Source organism: Camelus dromedarius, chromosome 11, assembly GCF_036321535.1.
Source record: "Camelus dromedarius isolate mCamDro1 chromosome 11, mCamDro1.pat, whole genome shotgun sequence".
In the NCBI taxonomy this organism is placed as follows: Eukaryota; Metazoa; Chordata; class Mammalia; order Artiodactyla; family Camelidae; genus Camelus; species Camelus dromedarius.
The window spans coordinates 2,979,407-3,001,423 of NC_087446.1; the positions used below are offsets into that span (position 1 = coordinate 2,979,407).

General features: G+C 56.4%; 1 protein-coding gene across 13 annotated transcripts; it reads right to left on the minus strand.

Moving 5' to 3' along the window:
• Nucleotides 1-264: 264 nt before the first annotated feature.
• Nucleotides 265-21,952, minus strand: TRMU (tRNA mitochondrial 2-thiouridylase). 13 transcript variants are annotated; one of them, XM_031463464.2, is made up of 11 exons: nucleotides 21,829-21,952; nucleotides 18,949-19,114; nucleotides 15,926-16,032; nucleotides 12,929-13,051; nucleotides 10,868-11,040; nucleotides 9,697-9,750; nucleotides 9,546-9,612; nucleotides 8,120-8,220; nucleotides 6,619-6,763; nucleotides 6,166-6,248; nucleotides 265-5,671 (listed from the first exon to the last, which is right to left on the minus strand). In XM_031463464.2, the coding sequence occupies exons 1-11, from the start codon at nucleotides 21,908-21,910 to the stop codon at nucleotides 5,507-5,509; spliced, it is 1,266 nt and encodes a 421-aa protein (XP_031319324.1). In that variant the 5' UTR covers nucleotides 21,911-21,952; the 3' UTR covers nucleotides 265-5,506. The 13 variants fall into 13 exon arrangements, 12 of the variants coding, with proteins under 12 accessions (XP_031319324.1, XP_031319323.1, XP_031319322.1 ...); XM_031463463.2 differs by having other exon boundaries at nucleotides 6,166-6,321; XM_031463462.2 differs by lacking the exon at nucleotides 9,697-9,750 and having other exon boundaries at nucleotides 6,166-6,321; nucleotides 9,546-9,696.
• Nucleotides 21,953-22,017: the final 65 nt, after the last annotated feature.

Sequence of the window (22,017 nt, forward strand, 5' to 3'; positions counted from 1 at the left end):
GAGCAGGCCCTATCGGGGTTTTCTGAAACCTTGAAGTTTACTTCTTTCACCCAGTTTGGGGAATTTGTAGCCAGCATTTAATTCTTTTTTCCTGCACCGATGTCTCTTCCCTGTCCTCCTGAGGCTCCAGGGACACGAATGTTAGCCCTTTTGAGATTGTTCTGGTTCCCGAGGCTTTGTTCATCTGTTTCCATTCTTCTCTCTGTTCCTCAGATTTGACCATTTCCGGTGATCAGTTTTCAAGTTCACTGATTCTTTCCTCAATTTTCTCTATCCGGTATTAAGCCCCATCCAGTGATTTTTTTTTTTTCCTAACTTCAAATACTGTAAGTTCTAAAATTTCCATTTGGTTCCTTTATATCATTTTTATTTCTCTGCTGAAGACTTCTAGTTTTCCATGAATTTCAAGTGTTTACCTCACAGAACATGACTATAACAGCTGCTTTAAATTCTTTGATAATTTGGACATCTGGGTCATCTTGGGGCTGAATCTGTTTTCTTTTCTCTCGGCATTTTCCTGGTTCTTTGAATGCTGACTGATTTCAAGGATCAAACTGAATCCTCGATGGATGTTTTGGATGTTACGCTGGGAGACTCTGGGGCCTGCTGAGAGCCCCAGCAGGTGTTGCTTCTTGCCTGTTTTTATCAGGCGGTCAGCCCAGTTACATTCAGACCACAAGCTCTGTCTCACCTTCTGTGAGCCATGACTTTGCTGTGCTGCCCTGGTTCCACCCTGCAGACCTGCTGCTCGGCGAGTCTGGGACTCGGGGCACTTTATGTCATAGCCCTGCTCACAGAGCCTCTGATGTGCTGTTTGGGGTCTGTTCCGTACACCCACGATGCGGGCGAGTGGCACTGGCAGCTCACGTGGAAGCTGGGGTCCACCTCGCCGCTGTCTCCCCCCTGGGATTTGCCTTCAACACTCCAACTTCTGGGGCCCCTTTTCTTGGCTCCTCTGTCCAGGAAGACAGGTTTCTCCCAGAGTTCTAGCCACCTGCACCACCTCACACTTCCACCCAACTGGGACACCTTTGGGGAAAATTAAGGGAGCAAAAACAGTGGTGGTCCCCACACTGTTCAGCCCCCAGGGCCCCTCCTTTCAGGCCTCTTGGAGCCCTTGCCCCAGTGTGGCCACACAGCTCCAGAGATGGGGCCAGCCTTGGGTCAAGTCTAGGAAGGAAAAAAAAAAACCACCCACAAACACCCCACCCCCAAAGGCCATTCTTCAGGTTTTGCTTCCAACGCAGTCCACCTGCTAGCGGTCACCGCGCACAGCGCTCAGGCGTGGCCGTGAGCAAATACGTCTCCCTCGACCCAGAAGCAGCGCTTAACGGGAAAGCCCTGGGGAAGGAGCGCAGCCCCCGGCGGAGGGGAGCAGGCGCACCTGTCCGGCCTGGCGGTCCTCCCGGGGACACAGGTAATTGCACTCAACACCAACCTCGGACACGGCCGCTCTGGGACCTCCCAGGATTAAGACAAAAACACAGGTGTGAACACGGAATGTCTAAACATCGTCCAGGCCACAAAAATATCCAAACTGCCCCCAACCCCGCTGCAGGTGTAACGGCTCCTTCACATCACAGCTGCAGCCTCGCTCCGGGCCCCCTCCCTCTAGACGAGGTTTGCTAAGACACCCGAGAGGGTGGGGGGATCGGGGGGGTGCGGAGGGTGGGGAAGGCTTCCTGGGACTTGGACATAAGGCAGCTGGAGCCCAAGGGGACAGAAGACAAGCCCCAGGGGGTTGACACCGACTCAGGGCCTCGGGCTAGAGCCTTCTGGGTGTGAAGGCGAGCAGCTCTGGGCTCTCACTGCAACGCTCTGGAAACGATGTGGGCAGAGGGGGCAGCGCGTGGTTCACACCAAGAGCCGGGAGGAGGTGTGTGAAGGCACCCAGCCCTGGGCCCTTCCCTCACGGGTGTAGGGTGACGGGGGCCTGGAAGCCAGGTGCCCGTCGGGGCAGGAGCGGGGAAGCACATCCATGTCTCGGCCCGAGCGGGTCTTCTGAAGGTCCCCTGGAGGGTACTGCCCTGGAGTCTGCTGGCCCCAGGTGCTTGGGCTGGGCTGGGAGTGGGGAGAGGCCAGAGTCCCAGCCAACGAACTCAGCTCAAAGGCACCCCCTGGCCAACAGCTGCAGCTAAATCTGAGGCATTGCCCAGAGGCTTTCCAGTGCCACCCAGTGGCACGGGAGGCGGCTGTGCCCCAGAGAGACTATAGCACTGCCAGGCAGGAGGATGCCGAGGGCGCCAGCCACGGGTGAGGCCTGGTGCCCCGAGGGGCAGCAGCAGCTTTGTGCCCCCTCCTCCCACTTGCATCCACTGGTCATCCTGGCTGGAGGCCTGGCAATGGGCTGGCAGGACAGACAGAGCCGTCCAGAGGCTAGAAGGGTGGGCTCCCCTCCGCTGGCCCCTGCCCAAGCTGACCTCCCCCTGGCCGCCCTTCCTCCCACCGCAGAGGCTCCCCCACGGGTCCACAGTTCAGACCTTGTACCAGGCGAGGGGCCCAGCCACCAGAGCAATAGATCAAGGGAACCTGAGCCCAGGGAGGCTCCGCGCTGCCCTTCGAGAAGGCAGAACAAAGGCAGTGTCTCATCCTGGCCGCCACGCTGGGCAGAGGGTCCCCAAGGGGCACTGCTGGCCTGTCTGGCTCCCCCAGCCCAGCACAACGTGGAGAGCAGGTGCCAGGCTGCCGTCTGCCTCCGGCCGTGCAGAGCAGGGCCTCCCTCGTCCAGCCTGGCGGGAGCATGCACCTGCGCTGGGGCAGCCGCCCAGCCCAAGCCCTCTACCTCGCCGGGACTACTTCTGCATCTGGATCACAGGAACCGTCTCAGAGGCCACGTGGCAGGGTGGGCCGCTTGGGCCCACTCCCCAAGCTGGGGAGGCGCTCTGCTGGGTGGGGCCTCAGGTGGGAGTGAGCCGAGGGCGAGGGCCTGGGAAGCGGGAGGAGAGGGACACGAGGGGCTCAGCTCTTCAGACTGGGGCTTCCTCCAGTCACGGGGGCGTGGGGGGAAGACGCTCTGCTCTGGGTGCCGGCCCTCACTCCCCACCAGCTGTGCGTTTCTCACTGCTCGGTTGTCGCAGGCCCCGGGCCACATGGGGGCTCTTGGTGCAGGTCGGGCCGGGACCCTCAGTCCCTCCTGAGATGCGTCCTCCTCCTCATGCGGTCTGCCCACTTGGCAGGGCAGGGTCCATGTCCTGTGCCCCTGACCCCTCACAGGCCCCACTGCAGAGTGGGCATCTACGTGCTGCTCTAGGACTGGACACCACTGAGCTGGGGCCGCTTCCGTCCAGCACTGGGTGGGGGTGTGCAGTGGGGGCTGGCGCAGCTCTGGAAGCTCCCCCACACCACAGCTTGTCACCCCAACGCAGGGTCCCACTAAGCCGGCTATGGGGCCCAGCCTGATCCAAACTCGCTGAAGAACCAAGGGCATCTGGACCCCCTCCCACTCTGGACAACACCCCGCTTTGCAGACCAGGGTGAGCAGAGACACCCAGCCAACAGCGTCAGGACAAAGGGCTTAGTGTCCATTCCCTGACCCACTTTGTCTGACTTTCCAAGTGCAGCATGTCCCTGCTGTCACCTGGTTCAACCCTCCACAGCCCACCTGGGCCCCCCATCCCCTCCATCTGAACCTCACACAGGCCTGAGTGATCTTCCGCTCAACCACGTCAGCCACTCCCCAGGCCTCCCCTCCTGTTCAGAAGGGAACCCAGTCCTCACTGCGGCTCCCAGGCCCTGCACACTGGAGGTGAGGTGCCCGTCACCCACTTTGGGCTCCTTGTGTGACCGGCCTGGGGGGGTTCTGACTTGGGGTGCCTCAACCCAGAGCTGGCCCTGCAGCTCAGCCCCCAGCACCAGGGGCTCCTGAGCCTCGGAGGGCAGGGAGGCACACAGCTCTGCATGCCCCCCCGCCCTTGGAAGAGTCTCTCCCAAGGAGCTCCCCCATCAGAGGCTCTGCTGCCTCTGCTCTAGAACCTTCTACACAGGAGACAGGGAACCACACCTCAAACCCCCACAGAAGCCTGGCTTATAGAACCAAGAAGGTGCTGGGTCTAAGGCCAGTGAAAGGAAGGGAGCCTGAGGTTCACCTGTCCTGGCGCCCAGAGCAGGCGGCTGGGCCCAGGGGCTGGGGAGTTGTGGCAGTGGGGCATGAAGACTCGGGCCCTCCTAGGAAAGGCCAGTTTCCTGCCTGAGCTGGGTGATAGCTCCTCCCGCAGCACAGAGCCCACGAGGGGCAGGCAGAGCTGAGCGTCTCCAAACATCCCGCCTCCCAGTCCAGCCAGCCTTTCAACCGCTGACAGGAGGACAGCGGTCACCCCGGGACTCCGTGGAGACCAAAATACCCCAGCCAACGCCAGCTCTGAAGGTCTGTCTGCATTCTCATCAGCCAGGCAGAGCCACCCTCTCCCCACAAGACACAGCTGTGCACACACGCACGTGCACTGAACGGTCCGAGTGTTTGTGTCCCGAGATGCACAGGTTAGAATCCTGCTGTCTGCCGTCACGGCGCTAGGGGGTGGGGCCTTTGGGAGGCGGAGCCCTCATGGGGGGGACTGGCGTGCTTACAAGCCTTCCCAGAAGGTCCTCACCCCTTCCACCATGTGAAGACACAGTGAGAAGACGGCCATCGGTGACCCGTAAGAGGACCCTTATCCAACTGAGCTGGCACCCTGATCTCAGACGCCAGCCTCCACAACTGTGAGAAACGAACGCCTGCTGTCTCTAAGCCACCCAGTCCGCGGAATTTTGTCACAGCAGCCCAAACAGACTCAGACACGTGCACGTGCTCCAGTCAGTTTCCCACCTCTGATCCCTCCGTGGGCGAAGGCCCCTGCGGTCCTGCAGCTTTCAAGTGGCTGGCCAGGTGCTGGGCACTCTGCAGGGGAGGGGTGGTCTCGACGCAGCCATGCAGACGGGGGGGGGGGCGCCCCTCAGGGTGGGCTCCAGATCCCCTCCCCAGCAGACAGACTGAGTGTGACCTTGTAGGCTGGGCCTCGGCTCAAGGCCCGTCAGGTCCGTCCTGTGCCACAGGTGGTGGGCACAGCTGTGAACGGAGGGGCGAGGAGGGTGAGGGTTCCATCGCTGTCTCGTGCTGTTGACGTGTGGGTCCGCACGGTCGGGCAGGCCAGCGCCGTGCAGCCCCTGAGACCACGTGCCCGGGCCTCTACCCCACTGGAGGCCGCCGTCAGAGTTCACATTCCAGACAGAACTTTTATTGGATGCCGTCCCTGCAGCCCACACAACCCCGCCCCTGGTCCGCTTTGCGTGATCCTGGTGGGAAACACTCTTGGGGGTGTGAAAGAGGAACTCTCTAAATGGGGTGCCTGGGACAGACCCACCAGCCAGCAAGGGGAGGAGACGGACCGCCCCTGCCCTGGAGGCCTTCAGAACCTTGTCTGGCCTGGCCGGGACCGGGGCGGCAGGTTCTGGCAGCAGCAGCCAAGCCCCAGGCCCTGCCCCCAACACGTCCTCTTGCGAGCTCTGCAGCAGAGCAGCCGCTCAGCCTCCATCAGCGTGTGGGACCCAGGCCTGGGCTATCGCTGTGGCCGTCGCCAGAGCCCTCCGTGGCCACTCCGGCTCTGCTCCTGCCCTTCTGCAGTGTGTAGGCGGACGGCCCCAGGCGCAGGATTTTCCCACTGCCCAGGCACTCGTCCCCTTTGTAGAACACGGCAAACTGGAAAGGAGAGGGGCTGTGTCACTTGTAGGTGGACCCGGCATCCGGGGGCCTGCAGAGCAGCAAGGAGCCCGACCTGCGGCTGCTGGTCTAGGGTGGAGGTGGGAAGCAATGCTCTGCCTGTCCCTGTTCTGTCCTTGTCCTCAGGGCCCAGCCCACAGGCAGCCGGGCCCTCCCAGTGGCTGCACAAGTACAGCCTCATGGCCACAGCAGTCGGGAGAGAAGGGGCACCGACACAGAGCTGGCCGCAGTTCCCCCCATCACTGGCTGTGTGACCTGAGCCCCCGCACCCCGCCTGCCCCCGGGCCCCTCGATGCAGACCATGTGCTCTGGGGGGAAGGAAGTGCGATGCTGTCTTTCCACAGCAAAGCCAGACCCCACGCACAGGCTGAGAAAGAGCTAAGAAGAGCCGGGGTCCAGGTCACACGCAGACTCAGGCTCGGGGTGGCATCCCGGACCCTCTGGAGCACAGCGCAGAGCCGGCGCCCCCTCACCTGTCCCAGGGTGAGACCCCGCACAGCCTTCACAGCCGTCACCCACACGGTGCCATCTTGATTGAGGGTCAGCACACAGGGCACTGGGTGAAGAGAAGGACCCTTGGAGGAGGGCACGGGCCTTGCCAAGTGTGCTCAGCCCCAGGCCTCGGGCTCCTGGGAGGAAGGAGCAGGGAACTACGGAAACTCAGGGCCAGTCAGAGGGGCCCAGTGCCGCCTGCTGGGCCTACAGGCAGCACACACTACAGCCTGGACCCTCACCCCAGCACCCTCTTCCCAAGACCCTCCCTGCATCACAGACAGAGGAGGCTGAGCTGGCCTCAGCACCTCCCAGGGCTGGCTCCCGAGCAGGCAGAGGAAAGGAGGTTCGGGTTTGTCCTATGGTCTGGACGGGGACCTTGCCCGGGTCTAACCGCCTCCCCTACACCTGGCCGGGACGCCCTGCTCAGTCACCTAGCGCCATCTGGTGGCGGAAACGGAAGTGGCACTCCATCATCTTGTCTCGGACCAGGGCTGCGGGTGGCTCCTCTGCAATCCAGTGCACGCGACCGGTCCGCAGCAGGTCCCTGTACAGGGCCGGGTGGTCTGTCCGGGGGGCCTGCGGAGCGGAAGGCAAGGCCGTGACGCTCTGGAGCCCTCAGCAGAGGGTCCCCCACCCCAAAGCCCCCTCACTGCACTTCATTACTAAGGACTGTAACAGCCGGCACTCACTAATGAAAGCTGCACTGACACGTGGACACGCACGTGCTTATCCCACGGCCTGCACCCCAACTTTGCAAATGAGACTAAGGCACAAGAGGGAAAGTCACTGATCACGGTCGCACTCAGCAAGCAGCAGAGGAGTACGTGATCCGGCCCATGACCTCACCCCTCCTCCAAGTTCAAGTCACCCCGCCCAGCACCAGGGGCACACGGGCCAGCCACGCCTCCACAGGGATGCCACGCAAGACCACTGCGGGGACCCCACGGAGCCCCAAGTGTCTGGGGAAAGGGCCACTGGAGGAAAGGGCCGGTGCCAGCTCTCCGGGGCCTCCTCGGACCCAGTGCCTCCATGAGGCAGGCCCTGTGGGTTCTAGCGGACAGGGAGCCCCACAGGGACAGCTGTCAGGGGCGACCTTCCTGTTTTCCCCTCAAAGCAGAAGAGACCGCTCTGCTCTACACCACAGTCACTGCGGCTCACGCCTGACCCGAATCGCCATCCAGGCTTTCACACCCACGGCTCTTCTGGGAAGGAGACGTCCCAGAACCAGCAGGTGCGCTCCGGCCCTTCCGCCCATGTCTAAGAAAAGGTCCCTGGCTCTGGGACCGAGCACGCTGAGCCGGGCTCTCTGCATCATTCAGGTCTGGGCTGGATCGTTCTGTCATGGGATGGGGGCTCCCTGGTCTCCACCCACTAGGTACCAGTGCCCCCTGTCCCCCCCACCCGCCCCCCTGCTGTGACACTAACAATGTCCCAGACGTTGCTAGAGGTCCCTAGGGGAGCAAAGTGGGGAAGCCCGCCCCGTCTGTGAAGTCCTGCTCTAGAGCGTGGGGACAGTCCCAGCAGCTCAGGGCCCCACTGCAGCAGACATCTTGCGTTGGCCCTGGCTCTGCCACCCCCACCCCCTGCTCAATGGTGACTTGCTGGAGCCTACTCTACGCACACTCTGTCCAAGGCACTGAAGCGTCCTCCACGCCACTGGACCTTAATCCTTGGGTCTTGACCTCTTGTAAAACCAACTTACTAGGAACTAGCGTGATGACTGACTGTGTGAGCAGCACACAGGGAGCCTAATAAGCCCCTTAAACAAACTCCTCCCGGCACCGAAGCACCAGGCCGACCCCGGGAGGGCGCAGGGGAAAGGCGAGGATGCCGCACCGTCACTGCTGCTCTGTGGTCCCTCCGGCCACCTGCCTGGTCTCAGCACCGAGAACCAGACCTCCCCCATCCGTCTACATGGCCAGCCTGACTCACCACCAGCACATCACCCTTGGTGCCGTCCTTCTCCACCACGTACCAGGGCTCGCGTAAGCCCCCTATCTTGGCTCTCTGGCCCAAAGTGTACAGGAACCAACCTATGGAAATAGTTTCTCGGTGAGGTGGGAGTGAGCCCCATCTCAAACAGCACACCCATGGGATGGGGAGGAGGGCGGGGGGAGCAGGCAGGAGGCTCTCTTTGAACCACTAGAGGCAGCTGGGTTAGGCTGTACCCCACACAACACAAGGAGCAGTTCCAGCTGTGGGGCTGCCTGAGCCACAAGGAGCAGGGACAACTCCTTTAGAAAGTGGGCCGAGTGCCCTGCGTTAAAGCCACGAGCCTTCCTGCTGAGCCCTTGATGCGCCTGTGACTTCTTTCACAGGCACTCCCTCCCCTCCACCATGTACCAACCTCCTCAGGGCAGGACATCAGGGCTGCCCCAATTTCTCTGTGCCAATTCCTCCCAACTGCCTCTGTGCACCCCCACCCCCATCACAGACATCCCCACCCTGCAGATGACATGAGCACAGGCCCTGGCGGAATCGAGGTGCCCAAGCTCCCCTGCGTCCTCTGACAGCCTCCCACTGGGGACAGGCTGGGAGCCCCCGCAGTCCTGCCCAGCAGGGCTGTCGCCTCCTCCTGTCTCAGGAACGCTTGGCTCTCTGGGACCCCCACTCCCCTCAATAGTAACAGGAAGGGGAAGCCACCTGGCCCAAACCAAGGTGGGGCATCTCCAAGAAACACGCCCCAGGGTGGGAGGAGGCATCCAGGTCTGAGCACCAGCCCCGCCCTGCGGGCAGGTCAGACCCTCGCTGGACCATCAGTCCTGAGGGCACAGCCCCACTGCCCACCGACCCCACCTCTGTCCTCCCACCTGGGCTGTGGACTCTCGTACCTGCCTCATCTCTGTCCCTGTCCCCTCCTTCCCATGAGGCCCAGTGCAGGCTCACGGTGCCCCCACCCCACAGCCGTCTGGGAGGAGGGAGAAGCACCCGGGCCGGGAGGGCCACCTTCTGATCCCATCTCTTCACGCAGTCCAAAATCATGACACTCACGCTCTGAGATCACCCTAACTCCCTTCATCAGGATGGACTTTTTCTGCAGCCTAGCACTGCCTTCATGTAATGGAAAACAATTCTACGCACAAGGACGTAACACAGGACTCAAGAGTGCAGTCGGCCTGAATCAGACGAAGTCCTCTTCTGTTAGCCGCAACGTGTAAAACGGAACTGCATCTCAAAACACACCCCCTAGTCACAGCTACGACCGCCCTCCCTGTCACCACACGCACCCCTCCCGGCGGTCTCTGATCACGGGCCACCGCGGAAAGGACTGTCAGCATCTCGTCCAAGTTTCTGGAGCTCAAACTCGCCCGTGACTCGAGGAGCTTAGCATGAAAAGCAGCCCCAGGTTGCGTCTCACCTTTATGCGTTCCCAGAACTTCACTGTCTTCTATAGAAATAAATTTACCAGGTCGAGGCTGTAAATACTGGAAAACAAGTGCTTCGTTACTAATGGATCCAGGTCCAGCGCAGAAACGTGACTCCACCCCTTTGCAGCAAAGAACACTCACCTGGAGGATGAAATTTTCAAAATTTCTTTTACCAACGAAACAGATGCCCATGCTCTGGAACAAGAAGGAGGCCGACCGTTAGACGGGACGGCCGGCACCAAGACAGGAAGCGGCTCCACTCAGTCCCGCCGGAGTCGGGGAGGCAGGGCCTCCGTGTGCCTCCCCCGCCCTGAACCTCCCTGCCCTCTGGGCCAGGGGCCTGGCTTTTCTCCTGAACACCAGACGCCAGTCACAGCCACAAATAGACCTTGAGGGGCTTATTCCAGGCCCCAGACTCCGACCTCGCCAGCTACGTAAGCAGCGCCAGGCCACTCGCAACCCAAGAGGGTGAACAAGACAACGTGGGAGGGACGGGTGCGGGGTCTTCCTTGGGGATGACGACTTGCCGACAAAGGCACAGCCCTGCCCACACCCGGAGGACACTTGGCCTCACCCTGACATGGCCCGGCCAGACCGAGCACCCCAGGGAGTGCCGCGCTCACTGGGACCCCATCACACCCCTCCTCTAGCTCCAAGCCCCTACCACACTGGCTTCACCTCAACTCCACCGCCACGCCAGCCCCCACCCCCAACATCCCTGGGACACTAAACCCCATTCACCCCCGAGGCCTGAGGGTAAACACACTTTCCTCGCAGGCCTTCCCTGGCACCTATCTCTAAATGAGAGCCACTGTCCTTTTCTCTCACCAGGTCCTGTACCTCCTCTCAAAAACCCCTCTAAGTTTACAACGGTAGGTCTGTCTGTCTGTCTGCCCCCGACCCCGGACTTCAGCTCTGCGAAGGCAGGGACGAAACTGTGCTCCTCACCGCATCCGCAGAGGCCAGCAGCACAGAGCCGGGCCCAGAGGACGCACCTGACGAGGCTGGGCGGACGCGTGGGCGGACACAGAAGGTCCAGGTGCCAGCTGGGCGTCTGGGGGCCCGGTCCGTACCGCCCCGCTCTCACCTGGCAGCTGAGCCCAGGGCATCCCAGTGAGCTGCCAGGCTGCTGGGAAAGTCACTTCTCAGCTGAGTTCTGAATGCCACAGCACCTCCCACTGCGTGTGGGTGGGGCCAGCTCCTCCAGGTGCTTTTCCCAGGCCCTCCCCGGGTTAGATCCCGGGGCAGGAAACACTGCCTGACCCCGACCGTGGAGACGGTGCATGTGGGCACGCACACCCCTCAATCCTACCTCTTTCTTCTTAAGCACATGATGAAGTCTATTCTCAGCAGCTATTTTCTTTACAAAATCTTTGGTTAATCCCCCCAGAGGGAAGAGGGTTCTCCTCAGGGCATCCTGGGAAACCTGGCTGAGAAAGAAGGTCTGGTCTTTAAAGCTGTCAGCTGCCTGGAGAAGTTTTACCGCTGCCAAGAGCAAAGAACAAAAGACGTTGCAGGCATAAAAATAATGACACTTTGCTTTTAATGACGTCCTTCTGTATACTTTGATCGATTACCCCCTGGTCTGGCAGAAACAAAGGTCGACAAGCAACAGCAGATTTCCAGAAAAAAGAACCGCCGTGGGTAAGGTAAGAAAAACTCTCACCCCTAATTTACCTACTGTTGAAAAGAAAACCAGGAAAGAGCCCTCACGTAATGAGGACATTGATTCCAGCTCACACGCCTGACTGCAGTATTTTCAAAGATTACAAAAAATGTTACAAGGTGATAAGAAAAAAACAAATCCAGCCACATTTGGGGAAAGTGGATGAGACAAGATACAGAAAACTGGGCCGGAACAGTGTCAGCGGCGCTGTTTTCTAACAACCACGGGACGTGCCCGTGGCCCGAGCATTCTCGAGGACTCTCTCAACCTCCCAGGCTCCACCGGCGGGGACAGACTGTGCCCCACCACAGCAGCACTCAGCCTCTAAAGGCCTCCCTTCTCAGCAAAGGCGGGTTTTGTGGAGCCCAAGCGGACATGTGTCAGGTGCCCCCTGCGGGTCCCCTCACTTCCTAGGTCATTGCAAAGACCCACACCGGCTCTCTGGCAGCGGTGCAGAGGTGTGACCGACTCTGAACACAGAATGCTGTTCAGAAAAGAAGGTCCGGCTCTGTCTCCCGGCCCGCTCAGTCCTGCCTGGCACGTGTGACACAACTTTCATGACCACAGACCCTGGGTGCCCTGCTCTGAAGTTCAGGGACCAATGGAGAAAACTGGACACAGTGCTAGTGTTATGGGTTCTTTCCACGTGTCGCACATCCTGGGCTAAGCCCTATGATAGAATTATCCCCATTTCACAGACGAGGAAACTGAGGCTCATCAAAGTGACTTGCCCACAATGCTGCAGGCAGGCAACGGCAGAGCTGGAAACTGACTTCACCACTTCTCATGCACAAAGCAAAAATCAATTGAAAAGAGAAAAACAAAGTTCAGTCAACCAGTCATCAGGTTGACAGAGTCATTTGCAAAATGCTATTTTTTGTTTTAAAACTAAATTCAGTCAAACAGTGTAAGCGTGTATAAAAGCCTCAGAATACGGGGGCAGTTTGCAATTTCTCAAAGTTCTGAGTTATTTTAAAGCAAACTCAAAATCTATGATTTTTATAAAGGCAATCAGGCCACCCTAGACCACGGAGAGGACCGCCCACTGGGGAGATCGGCCCATGCCGGGAGCCTGATGCCACACCTTCACACTGGCCAGCCAGGGTGCCACCTGCCACTTGGACAGGCGAGGACACTGGCCCGGGGCTTCAGGGCCGGCCAATCTGGGGCTGGCTCTGCTGCCCATGTGCACTATCCCCAAGGACCCAGGCCAGGAGGCCCTACTCCAGGTCACCAGGGCAACTAAGTAAGGAAAATAAAACTTCCAGATGCCTAAAAAACACCCAGAGGACTAAGACACTGTGGTATCGTCAGAACAACTACACAGAACAAAGCCCGTGCCAACGCAGTCAGACGCCTGAGTGCCTGCCACTCCTGTTACGACTGACACACATTCTCTCAAACACCGCGGGAGCCTCTGCATTACCCGTGCACGGCATCTAGATGGGCCACGAGCTCCGGCTTCAGTCCCCACCAGCCCTTCCCCAGGCACCGGCCGGGTCTCCTCCTGTTACCAATCAGAACCCTCGGGGGAAATGACCCTCCCAGTAACTGTCCTTCTTCGAAGAGGAAACCAAAACCAGCAAGCTAGTCTGGGACTCACAGAGAGGAGTCTGCTTGGTGTGCTCACACAGCCCACTGCCATTCTTCAAAAGAGCCCACTCTGTTCATGGATAATTAAGCTCTGACCCAGGCGCTTTTACTTACCATTTCTAATTTCAAATCGATTTCTGAAAAGCCCTTCTGGCCTCTTAATGTGCTTCTGCTGGAAAACCTCTTCATCTTCCAGGGAAGTTCGTGCATAGTGACCTGTAGCAACCGCATCTGCTCCTGGGAGGTTTGTAAAAACACCAGGATGTGACTTGAGACTGGCACCTGCTGGCCTCGGCCGGTACGAGCCGAGTGCTCAAAGGAGGGACAGACACCACGTCTTACACCAGATGGCCTGCACAGATGCCCCGCCCAGCTCTCCAACGCCCAGGTCCCCAGGAACAGAGGCGCCCCATAACGCCTGTTGCGCAAGTGCCTTTCAGTCTTTAAGCTGATGTGATCTTGCTACAAGGTTTTACTGCCTCTTTAGGAGCCTTTCAAAAGCTAGTATCTATCTACTCGTTCATTCTAGCTTGAGGAAAAGGCAGATATTCACGCAAAGACCTAAGTACAAAGACCTCATTTCAGTGTTTCCTGCAAACACAAAACATTCACCGCCAGGGGAATGTGAAGTCACTTAAAGCGCCACCGTCATTTCAACAGCGCCACTTGCAAAGAGCTGTTGATGGCATGGGAATGCGCTTATGATATTGCTCAGCTGGGAAAAGTGTATATGACCCCATTTTTTTTGGTAACGTACAGAAAAAAAATGAAGACAAGTATCAGTAAGTCTCCTCCTTTGATTCTGGGAGGTGAAACTGCAGATGACACTTTTCCTCTGTTTACTCTTCTGTAGCTTTAAATTTTTTTCAGTAAATTGGTATTATTGTTATTACAGTGAAGGACCTTCCAGCATATTCAATTTCTTCTTTTCACACTATGCAGAGAGATGAAAGAAACTACCAAGGTACATGTTAGCCCGTAATCGTTTCACTGTGTGAAAGTGAAATTTTCAGACACTCAGTCTTGCAAGAGACGTTTTCCTGGAAGGGGCAGCAAAACTGATTCAAGACTTAACCAACCAAAGCAGCTCAGTGTAAAACAAAGGGCCCAGGACGAATTCACTGGTGCACACTAACTGCCTGATAAAGCACCTTTAGGGCCACATTATTATATCTTGCCTGATTTTCTAATAGAGGAAGAAACACTTTAAATCTATTTCCTTAAAGAACCACCACTTATACTGCAAGAAATGTAGGTTTCAGGGGGGTAGGGATAGCTCAGTGGTAGAGTGTGTGCTTAGCATGCACGAGGTCCTGGGTTCAATCCCCAGTACCGCCATTAAATAAACCTAATTACTACCCACCCCCCGTTTTTTTTTTTTTTTAACGCAGGGTTCCTTGTGAGAAGCCCCGCGATTCCAGACATCTGGGTTTCATGCATCTTGATTCTGTGTCACACTGTTCATGTGGTAAATTCAGACTCAGAAACATTTACTGCAGAAATTCTTCCAAAGCGTCCCCACAGGATGACCACTTCAGGGATCCCTGAAAAGCTAAGGTGACGGGGAGCTTCGCCCTCTGTGCAGCGAGCACCATTCCCCTCTGAAGCGCCGTCCGTGCCTCCCCTGGGTGAGGCCTTTCTCCCGTGCGTCCCGGCTCTGCCCTCTGGGTCACACGTCAAGCCTGTTATGATGGCCCTGAACATCGTCAGACGGCACGTTTCCCACAGTCTCAAAATCAAAATCAACACATACTCCATGAGTCTCGCTCTTTTTCCCGAGTAAATGGAACTTAATGCAGCCACTAGCGGTGGGCTACCAGGTGCGGACCCAGCAGACCCCTCCTCCTCCCTCAGGCGTCCTGACCGCAGGCGAACTTGGGCTGTGTGGGCTCCCAGCCAGCCCGAGGCTCTCGGGGTCCCAGATCCCAGGTACTCCCAGCCCTGGACCAGGGGAATCGATCCTGAACCTAGGGAGCAAACTCTGCATTCAGCTCCCTCGATCTCATGGTTTTGGTGTCAGCCACATTCCACCTTGTTGAGACTTCAGCTCGTTACTCTTGCAGGCACCTTCACTACCTAACTCCATGAGCCAACTTTTCATCATCATTGTCTCCGCTACAGGTCACCTTACATCGACTGGCAGGCTTACTCTGTCCCCTTTTAGGTCATGACGAAGTGCTGACAGGACAGAGCGGCCAACAGTCCTGCGGCACACTGGATTCCGGGCGCACAGTGTGTCTGGGCACGCGGCCAGGCACAGCAGGGTGAGTAGCAACGGCCAGGATCCAGAACTTCAGAAACTTATCACGGTGATCCCAGCAGCAGGGGACAAGAAAAAGAACCTGAATTCACAAGAGCACAGCCACAGACACCAAGAGGAGCCTAAGCAAGCAGGTCAGCACCAGGAGGGTCAGCATAAAGGAACGGGCTGTCCCACCAGGCAGACGGAAATGGAAAGCAGGAATCTGGGAACAGACGTGATCCCAGGCAGCCGGTCAGTGGCAGCAGGGCCCTGAGCATAAACAGGCTTTTAGAACAGACCATTGAGACACAGCTCAAAGCAGAGAAACTAAATAGAGACCCAGGATCCAGACTCAGCTACATACCCAGACCTGTCCTCCAGACAAAGCAGAAACCTACTTTTAATACAAGAGAGGTCGGTAGGACTAGCCAAAAGGATGACTAACAAGAAATTCGATGCTGAGTTTCTTAAGCCCTAACCAGGCTCCTGAAGCTTCCGCTCTGTACGTTCACATCTGGAAGCAGAGCTACCCTGAGCAAAGCTGAACCTGCAGGCAGGGTCTAGTGGCCCCACCTCTCAACTCTTCAGCCGTGATCCGACATGTCTGTCCTCGGGGTTTTCTGAAGGGGGCTCTCCTGCCCTTACAGCTGTGCGGACCACGACAGAGAGGCAGCCCCCAGCCCCACCCCTGGGAACTTATCACTTGTGCACGGCCAGAGAGCTCCTCCTTATTCAGTGAAACGTGACCATTTTCACTGCTTCCTTTCCTTCTGAAAGAGGAAACTATTTACAAGGTTTTGACTTCTGGCTTTCTCTGAAAAATCTGCTGGTTTTTAAAAAGACAAATGAAGATAATCCAAATTACTTACCAAGATTATTCACGGCGTAATTAAAAAAACAGCTGAACTTGATGTGCTTGTTGCAGACTATGTCGGGGTTGGGAGTTCTTCCTTTTTCATATTCATTCAAAAAATCACTGGAATGAAAGAAAGAGACTTTTCTAAGTGTGGAACATTCCTCAAAAAAAGAAATCAGGTAGATTACTTGCTAAGAGTTTCTCCTTGTCTTAACAAAACTAGAATTTCCTGCAAACAGGAGAGCGTCAGGATACAGCCAGTTCCAACACTTCCACCAAACGTTTGTTTAAAGCCAGCTGTGCTTTCCATCCGAACCTCTGACGACTAATAAGGCAGAAGGAAAACTGAGGCGTGGCTACCTGCCGCCCTGGCTCCCCGGGGGCTCCCAGGATACGCGGAGAGGGATGTGAGGGGCTCACTGCGCTCTGGCTCCCTTGGGCCCCTCGATCACAGGCAGGCTTAGGTGCGGAAGAGACTCAGCCGGAGTCAGAATAGGAATAAAACAACCCAGAGTTACAGCTCGGGGCTCAGCCAGCCACTTCGCCATCTCAGCATGGGAACCCAGGTCACTGGGCAAATACACTAAAAAAATACTTTTTTTAATGTGACCAACACATATGTCTGAGGACTAGCAACCCCCTGGTGCTGAGCAGTGGATCCGGCATCCTCATAAGTGGGTTTCTGCTCTAACAGACTGGACATGGGAGGAGGAGGGTTCAGCAAGAATTTCCCGGTCTTAGGAGTATTCACTTCAAGAGGGCTGTGATGCCCATTTCAGGAGTTTTAAATTGGGTGTATTTCTGGTGTCTGTGACCATTTTTTCATTTAACCTGAAGCTCTCCACTGATTAGCAATGGTTTGAAAAAAAAAAACGGTGCTCAAGACGGCCGTGTCACGAAGGCAGATGAACAACCTGCACGGGCTCGGAGACCACATGTGCATTTTCAGCTCCGGCAGGCAAGGCCGGACCGCGCGCCCACCGCCTGCCACTCCTCCCAGGACTGCAGAAGACGCGTGCCACTCCGTATTTTCAACACTTGATGCTACTACACTCGCTCCTCCTCCTTCTTCTAATTGTTGCAAAGTTGTCAAGAGGTTCACCAAGCCGTAAACTACTTAAGTAGTTCCCGTCGAGTCATTTGGCAGCCGTCCCGGTGATCAGCTCGACTATCAAGGATCGCAGTGCTTGTGCTCAAGTGATCTTTATTTTACTTAGTAACGTCCCCAAAGCACAAGAGTGGTGACACTGGCAACTCGGATAGTCTCTTCCTGTGCCCACCTTGTAAATCGAACATTATCAGGGCGTGTATGGACAGGGAACATCGTGTACATGGGGTTCAGTTCTGTCTGTGGTTTCGGGCATCCCTGGGGACCAAGGGGACAAGGGGGACGAGTACCTAGATTTCTTGCTATGGCCTCAATCCCTGCAGTGCTCAAAGGAATCCCCCAAACCAGCTTTCTCCGCCCATCCGGCCTTGATCATGAAGCCATCACTGACTCTTCCTCACTTTCTCTTGCCCCCACGCTCAACAGGCACCAAGCCTATCACACTGCTTCCCAAAGTAAGACCTGGAGGACCCCCTCCACAGAATCAACTGAAGTGTCTGTTAAAGTGCAGATTCCAGGGCCCCATCCCAGACCCAGGTCCAGACGTGTGTTTAACAAGCACCCCAGCTGATTCCTTAGCCTGACATCCACCGCCCAGAGGATCTGTCCGCAGGGACCTGTCACAGCCAGCCTTCACCTCCCCTCCACGCTCCCACGTTATTCCAAGTCCCTAGCATTTCCTGAGACTCTCTGCCCACAGTCTCCTCCCATAATTTATCCTACACTTGGTTGCCAGATTTATCCTTTTAGTAATGAAAATAACACATGCTACACTTGTTGCTTCTAATATACCAGGCACTGTGCTAAGCGCTCTGTACACAATCTTATTTCATTCTTACTATACCTCTGTGAGCCTTTATCCCCATTTAAAGGATAAAAAAAGGAGGCTTAGAAAAGTCAAGTAAATTGCCCAAGATCACACAGTAAGTGGCAGAATCAGGAGAGAACCCAAGGATGTTCTGACACTAAAGCATAACCCACCCCTGCCCGTCACTGCTGCCTCAGATGTCTTCACCGGCCACCCCAGGCTCACGGCCCTGTCAAGGCTCACAAGACTCCAGCCCCAAGCATCCTTCCTCCGCAGCAAAAGGGTCTGGCCAAATTTTTCAGCAGTCCTGAAATAGAGGAGGGCCCTCTCCTCCTCTCAGCACTGCTCCTGCTGTCCCACTCGGAATGTCTTCTCTAGTCTCATTATTTTCAAGGGCAGGTCAAATCTCACCTCTTCCACGACGCCCTCCTGACCACTCCACATGACACATTTCTCCCTCCTCTGAACCTGCAGCATTTTAACAGAACCTCGGGTGCTTCCTGCGTGCCACTCACCACCATCTTTACCTCTTCTGACAGTCCAGTCCTCTGCCCGGCTGGCCTGTGAATCCGCACAGAACAGGACTGTGGCTTGCACACCTTTCCGTTCCCGAGTTTACCGGTGCCTGATGCAGGGTAAGCTCTTGAAAACAATTGTCGGGGTTATACTGAATTTTTACAGTTTTTTGTCTGCTTGTTTCTTGTTTTCAAAAGGCACAGGGGAGTGGGTCACCTAACTCTTTTTCTCAGAAACCCTGAATCGCTGACCCACATGGATGCCTGCAAGGATACTCATCCCGTGGCACCTCCCAGGGAAGGCCTCAGCCTCAGGTCCCCTACACTAATTTAGCAGCAGAAACATCTCAAGGTTCCAAAGACATTAAAGAGACTTCTGGCTGGGGGCACAGTAGCAGGAGTACGGGCTGGGGGCGCTCTGGGATCCAGGCATCTAACACAGGGCCTGCAGGGCGGCTAAGGCCTCCCACACACGGTCTTTGGCACCACTGCCAAAACACAAAGCACTGGCTGCAGGCTGTCAGCCTGGCTGAGTACGGCCATCCCGCCCTTGGAAAGGGCTCACAGAACATCAGAGGCCTTCCACGTCTGTCAGCTGCACCCACCTGAACACATCATTCCAATACTCCTTCACGTAGGACACTTGACGGAAAGGGATGTCTAGGATTTGGCAAACTCTGTAAGCATCTTCGCAGTCTTTGTCAGCAGTGCAAACTCCACTCTCATCCAGCAAGTCCCAGTTCTTCATGAACACCCCTGTCACTTGGTAACCTGGGGAGGGATGAAGGGCAAGTTAAAGAGAGGGTGTAACATCACCCTGGGGGGAAAAGGCAGCGATTTCCAACCTTTCACGTGCCTCTGCGCACTGGTGTGCCTGGCAGTCCCACTCTGCCACGGGGCCTTCGGCGCTCTGGTCACATTGCAGTGCAGACCACCCCTGACTCTCCCGGCTAAAACTCCCTCCCCCGCCTCCCACTGCACTCTGTACAGGCCTCCACCAGCACAATACAGTATTGCGCTGAATTGTCTGCCTGTATCCCCAAGATATGAGCACGATGTTATTTTCCCTTCTTCGTGTCCCCACACTGTGTCAGCACAATGCCTGGCACACAAAGAGGCTGAGCAAATGTGTGCTGATTGAATGAAAGACGAAATTGAACAAAATGTTTCAAAGCAACTAAAAACCACCATTCAGTTACCAGAGAAGTAAAGTCATTTCAAAAGTCACTTCCAATTTTCATCTAAGAATGAGATTCCAAGTTGTTAGACATAAAGACAATTAAAATTGGGGATATTTTATTACAAAGACTGCACAATCTCTACATTTTGAGAACTTTTTTTTCTCTTTTCTGTTGCTGACAAAGTACCCTACCAAATACTGGGAAGATCAACTTTAGAATGACACAGGCACCTATGATGTATGAGAAATCTGTTTCTTCTGGGCAGTCTCAGTGTAAGGAAAGACAGGGCATTTGACTGTAAGAGGTTCAATTCAGTACTCCACAGAACAGAGATTCAATGACAAAGCTTTACCAAAGCTAAAATGCCACATTAGCAAGACCACCTCCCATCCCAGCAGGTAACAGGCCCTTCCTTCTCTGTTTCCCAAGCCACCTGACTCTGTGTCTCTTACCGCGTACAGCACTCTGGACTCTAGTAGTTTACCTGTGGCCACTGCAACTCACTAAGGCACAGAGCTCCTCAATCTGCAGGCGCTGTGTCTCAAACAACCAGGTGTCCCCAGTGCCCCGCAGTGCCCAGCACAGCATGAGCTTAAACAGAACGAATAAACAACTCCACACCCAGAGCTTCAAAAATCGCCTCTCCTACAGACTCACTGCCTGACTGTCTTTCTCCTGGAGACGTGACCCACATTCACGGCCCAGGCCCAGGCACTCCAGGATGGGACCTCAGCACCTCGCTCGTCCTTAACTTTCCAGGATCTGCGCGACAGAACACACACCTCCAACAAGACTGGGGAAGCCCTCAATGCCAAGAGGTGTGGCCCACGCTTTTTCTCTGCTATGTCCACCAGCTTCCCCGACGGAGGAGGAAAAACCCAAGGAAGGCTGGAACATCAAGTTGTACAGTGTGGATTCTAGGCAGGAGGGAGGGCTTACCTTCCTGAAGTGGTAAAATACATCGCATCTCCCCACGGCCAGCCTGCCACATCTAGAACATGTTGCAGCCCTTGTTAGAACCCTCCAAGGACCTAACAGTCTCGAGTCCCTGACAGAACATGTTCTATAACCAGAGCTCAGCCTGCTTCTCTGCCCCATCATGCCAACACTTTCATGCCTCTGAGCTTTTGCTCCTGCTGCTGGCTCTGTCAGAAGTGCTTTCCTCCTTACTTGATGGCTCCATATCTTTGCTCAGTGAAATCCTACGCTTCCTTAGAGCCTTGTAACCGTGGACTCGAGATGAGTCTAGGCCTCCCATCTTCCGCGCTGGCGCCTCAACTCACAAACCTTTCTCTGCTCCAAACTGGAACTTTGGGTTTGTTTGCATCAGACGTGAACTGGGTGCGACAATAAAATCAGCTCAAACACCACCACCTCTGTAATGCTTTGATTCCCCCTTTCTTGCAATGTACATTCTTAGTCTGTCTAGACTTCTATTTAACACTTTATTATACCTTCCATAATAGTTATGATTAATATGAACTAATAACCAGTACTGTTTTCTGAGTGCCTAATCCGTGCTGGGCACTCGGTAAACACTTCGTGTGTATTATGTCATTTAACCCTTCCAGTAAGCCTGTGAGGTAGGTGTTCCTTCATTTTACAGAGAGGGAGAGCTTAATCAGCTTATCCCAGGTCAGGAACCTTGCATTCACTCTGCATTCCAAGTGCCTAGCACGAAAGGTGGCGCACAGCAGAGTCCACACATGTCATCAGGCCCCACAATGAGAAAGGGCCACACAGACGGGGAATGCAGACGGGCCGTTCATCTCTGCTTCCGACCCTGGGCACTCTTTAGATAGCTGAAGAAAGGCCAGCGCTTCTGCGCAAGTTTGTCATCCACTGAACGGAAAGCACAATCGTTATTTAACAAGCAGCCCGCCCGTCGGTACTTGTCGCACACAGTGCCTGACGGCCCTTCCCTACGTCGTAAGGATGAGGACCTTTACGGAGAGGGCGCTGTGCCCGCAGAGGTCAGCGCCCCTCACGTCCGCGCGTGGTCACCCAGGCTAAGCGCCGACGCCGCCACCATCACCCCGGGCGCAGGGCCGGGAGCCAGAGAGAAACGCGGCCCCCGAACGTCGGAAAATCACCCTCCTCTAAGTGGATAACGGGGGGCGGGGGGTGCTGACTGCTCCCAGGCAGTCTGGGCAGCGGAGGCGCGCTCTCCCGACCCCAGGCAGAGGGTGAGGGGCCGAGGCGTCGCAGCGAGGTCGAGAGGGGGCGCCCAAGGCCACGCAGGACGGGGAGGGATTCTCCGAGAAGGGGCCGCTCAGGGGAGGCAGGGGCCCTCGGCCGCCTCACCTCTCCGCCTCAGCAGCAGTGCGGCCACGGCGCTGTCCACGCCGCCGGACAGGGCGCACACGACGTGCCGCGCCGCCTGCATCCGCGCGCCGCCGGCTCTCCCCACTGCAGCCGCCGCTTCCGCCGCGCGCCGGAAGTCCCGGCCCCGCCGCGGTGAGCAAGAATGCGGCCCGGCGGGAAGCGTCTTCT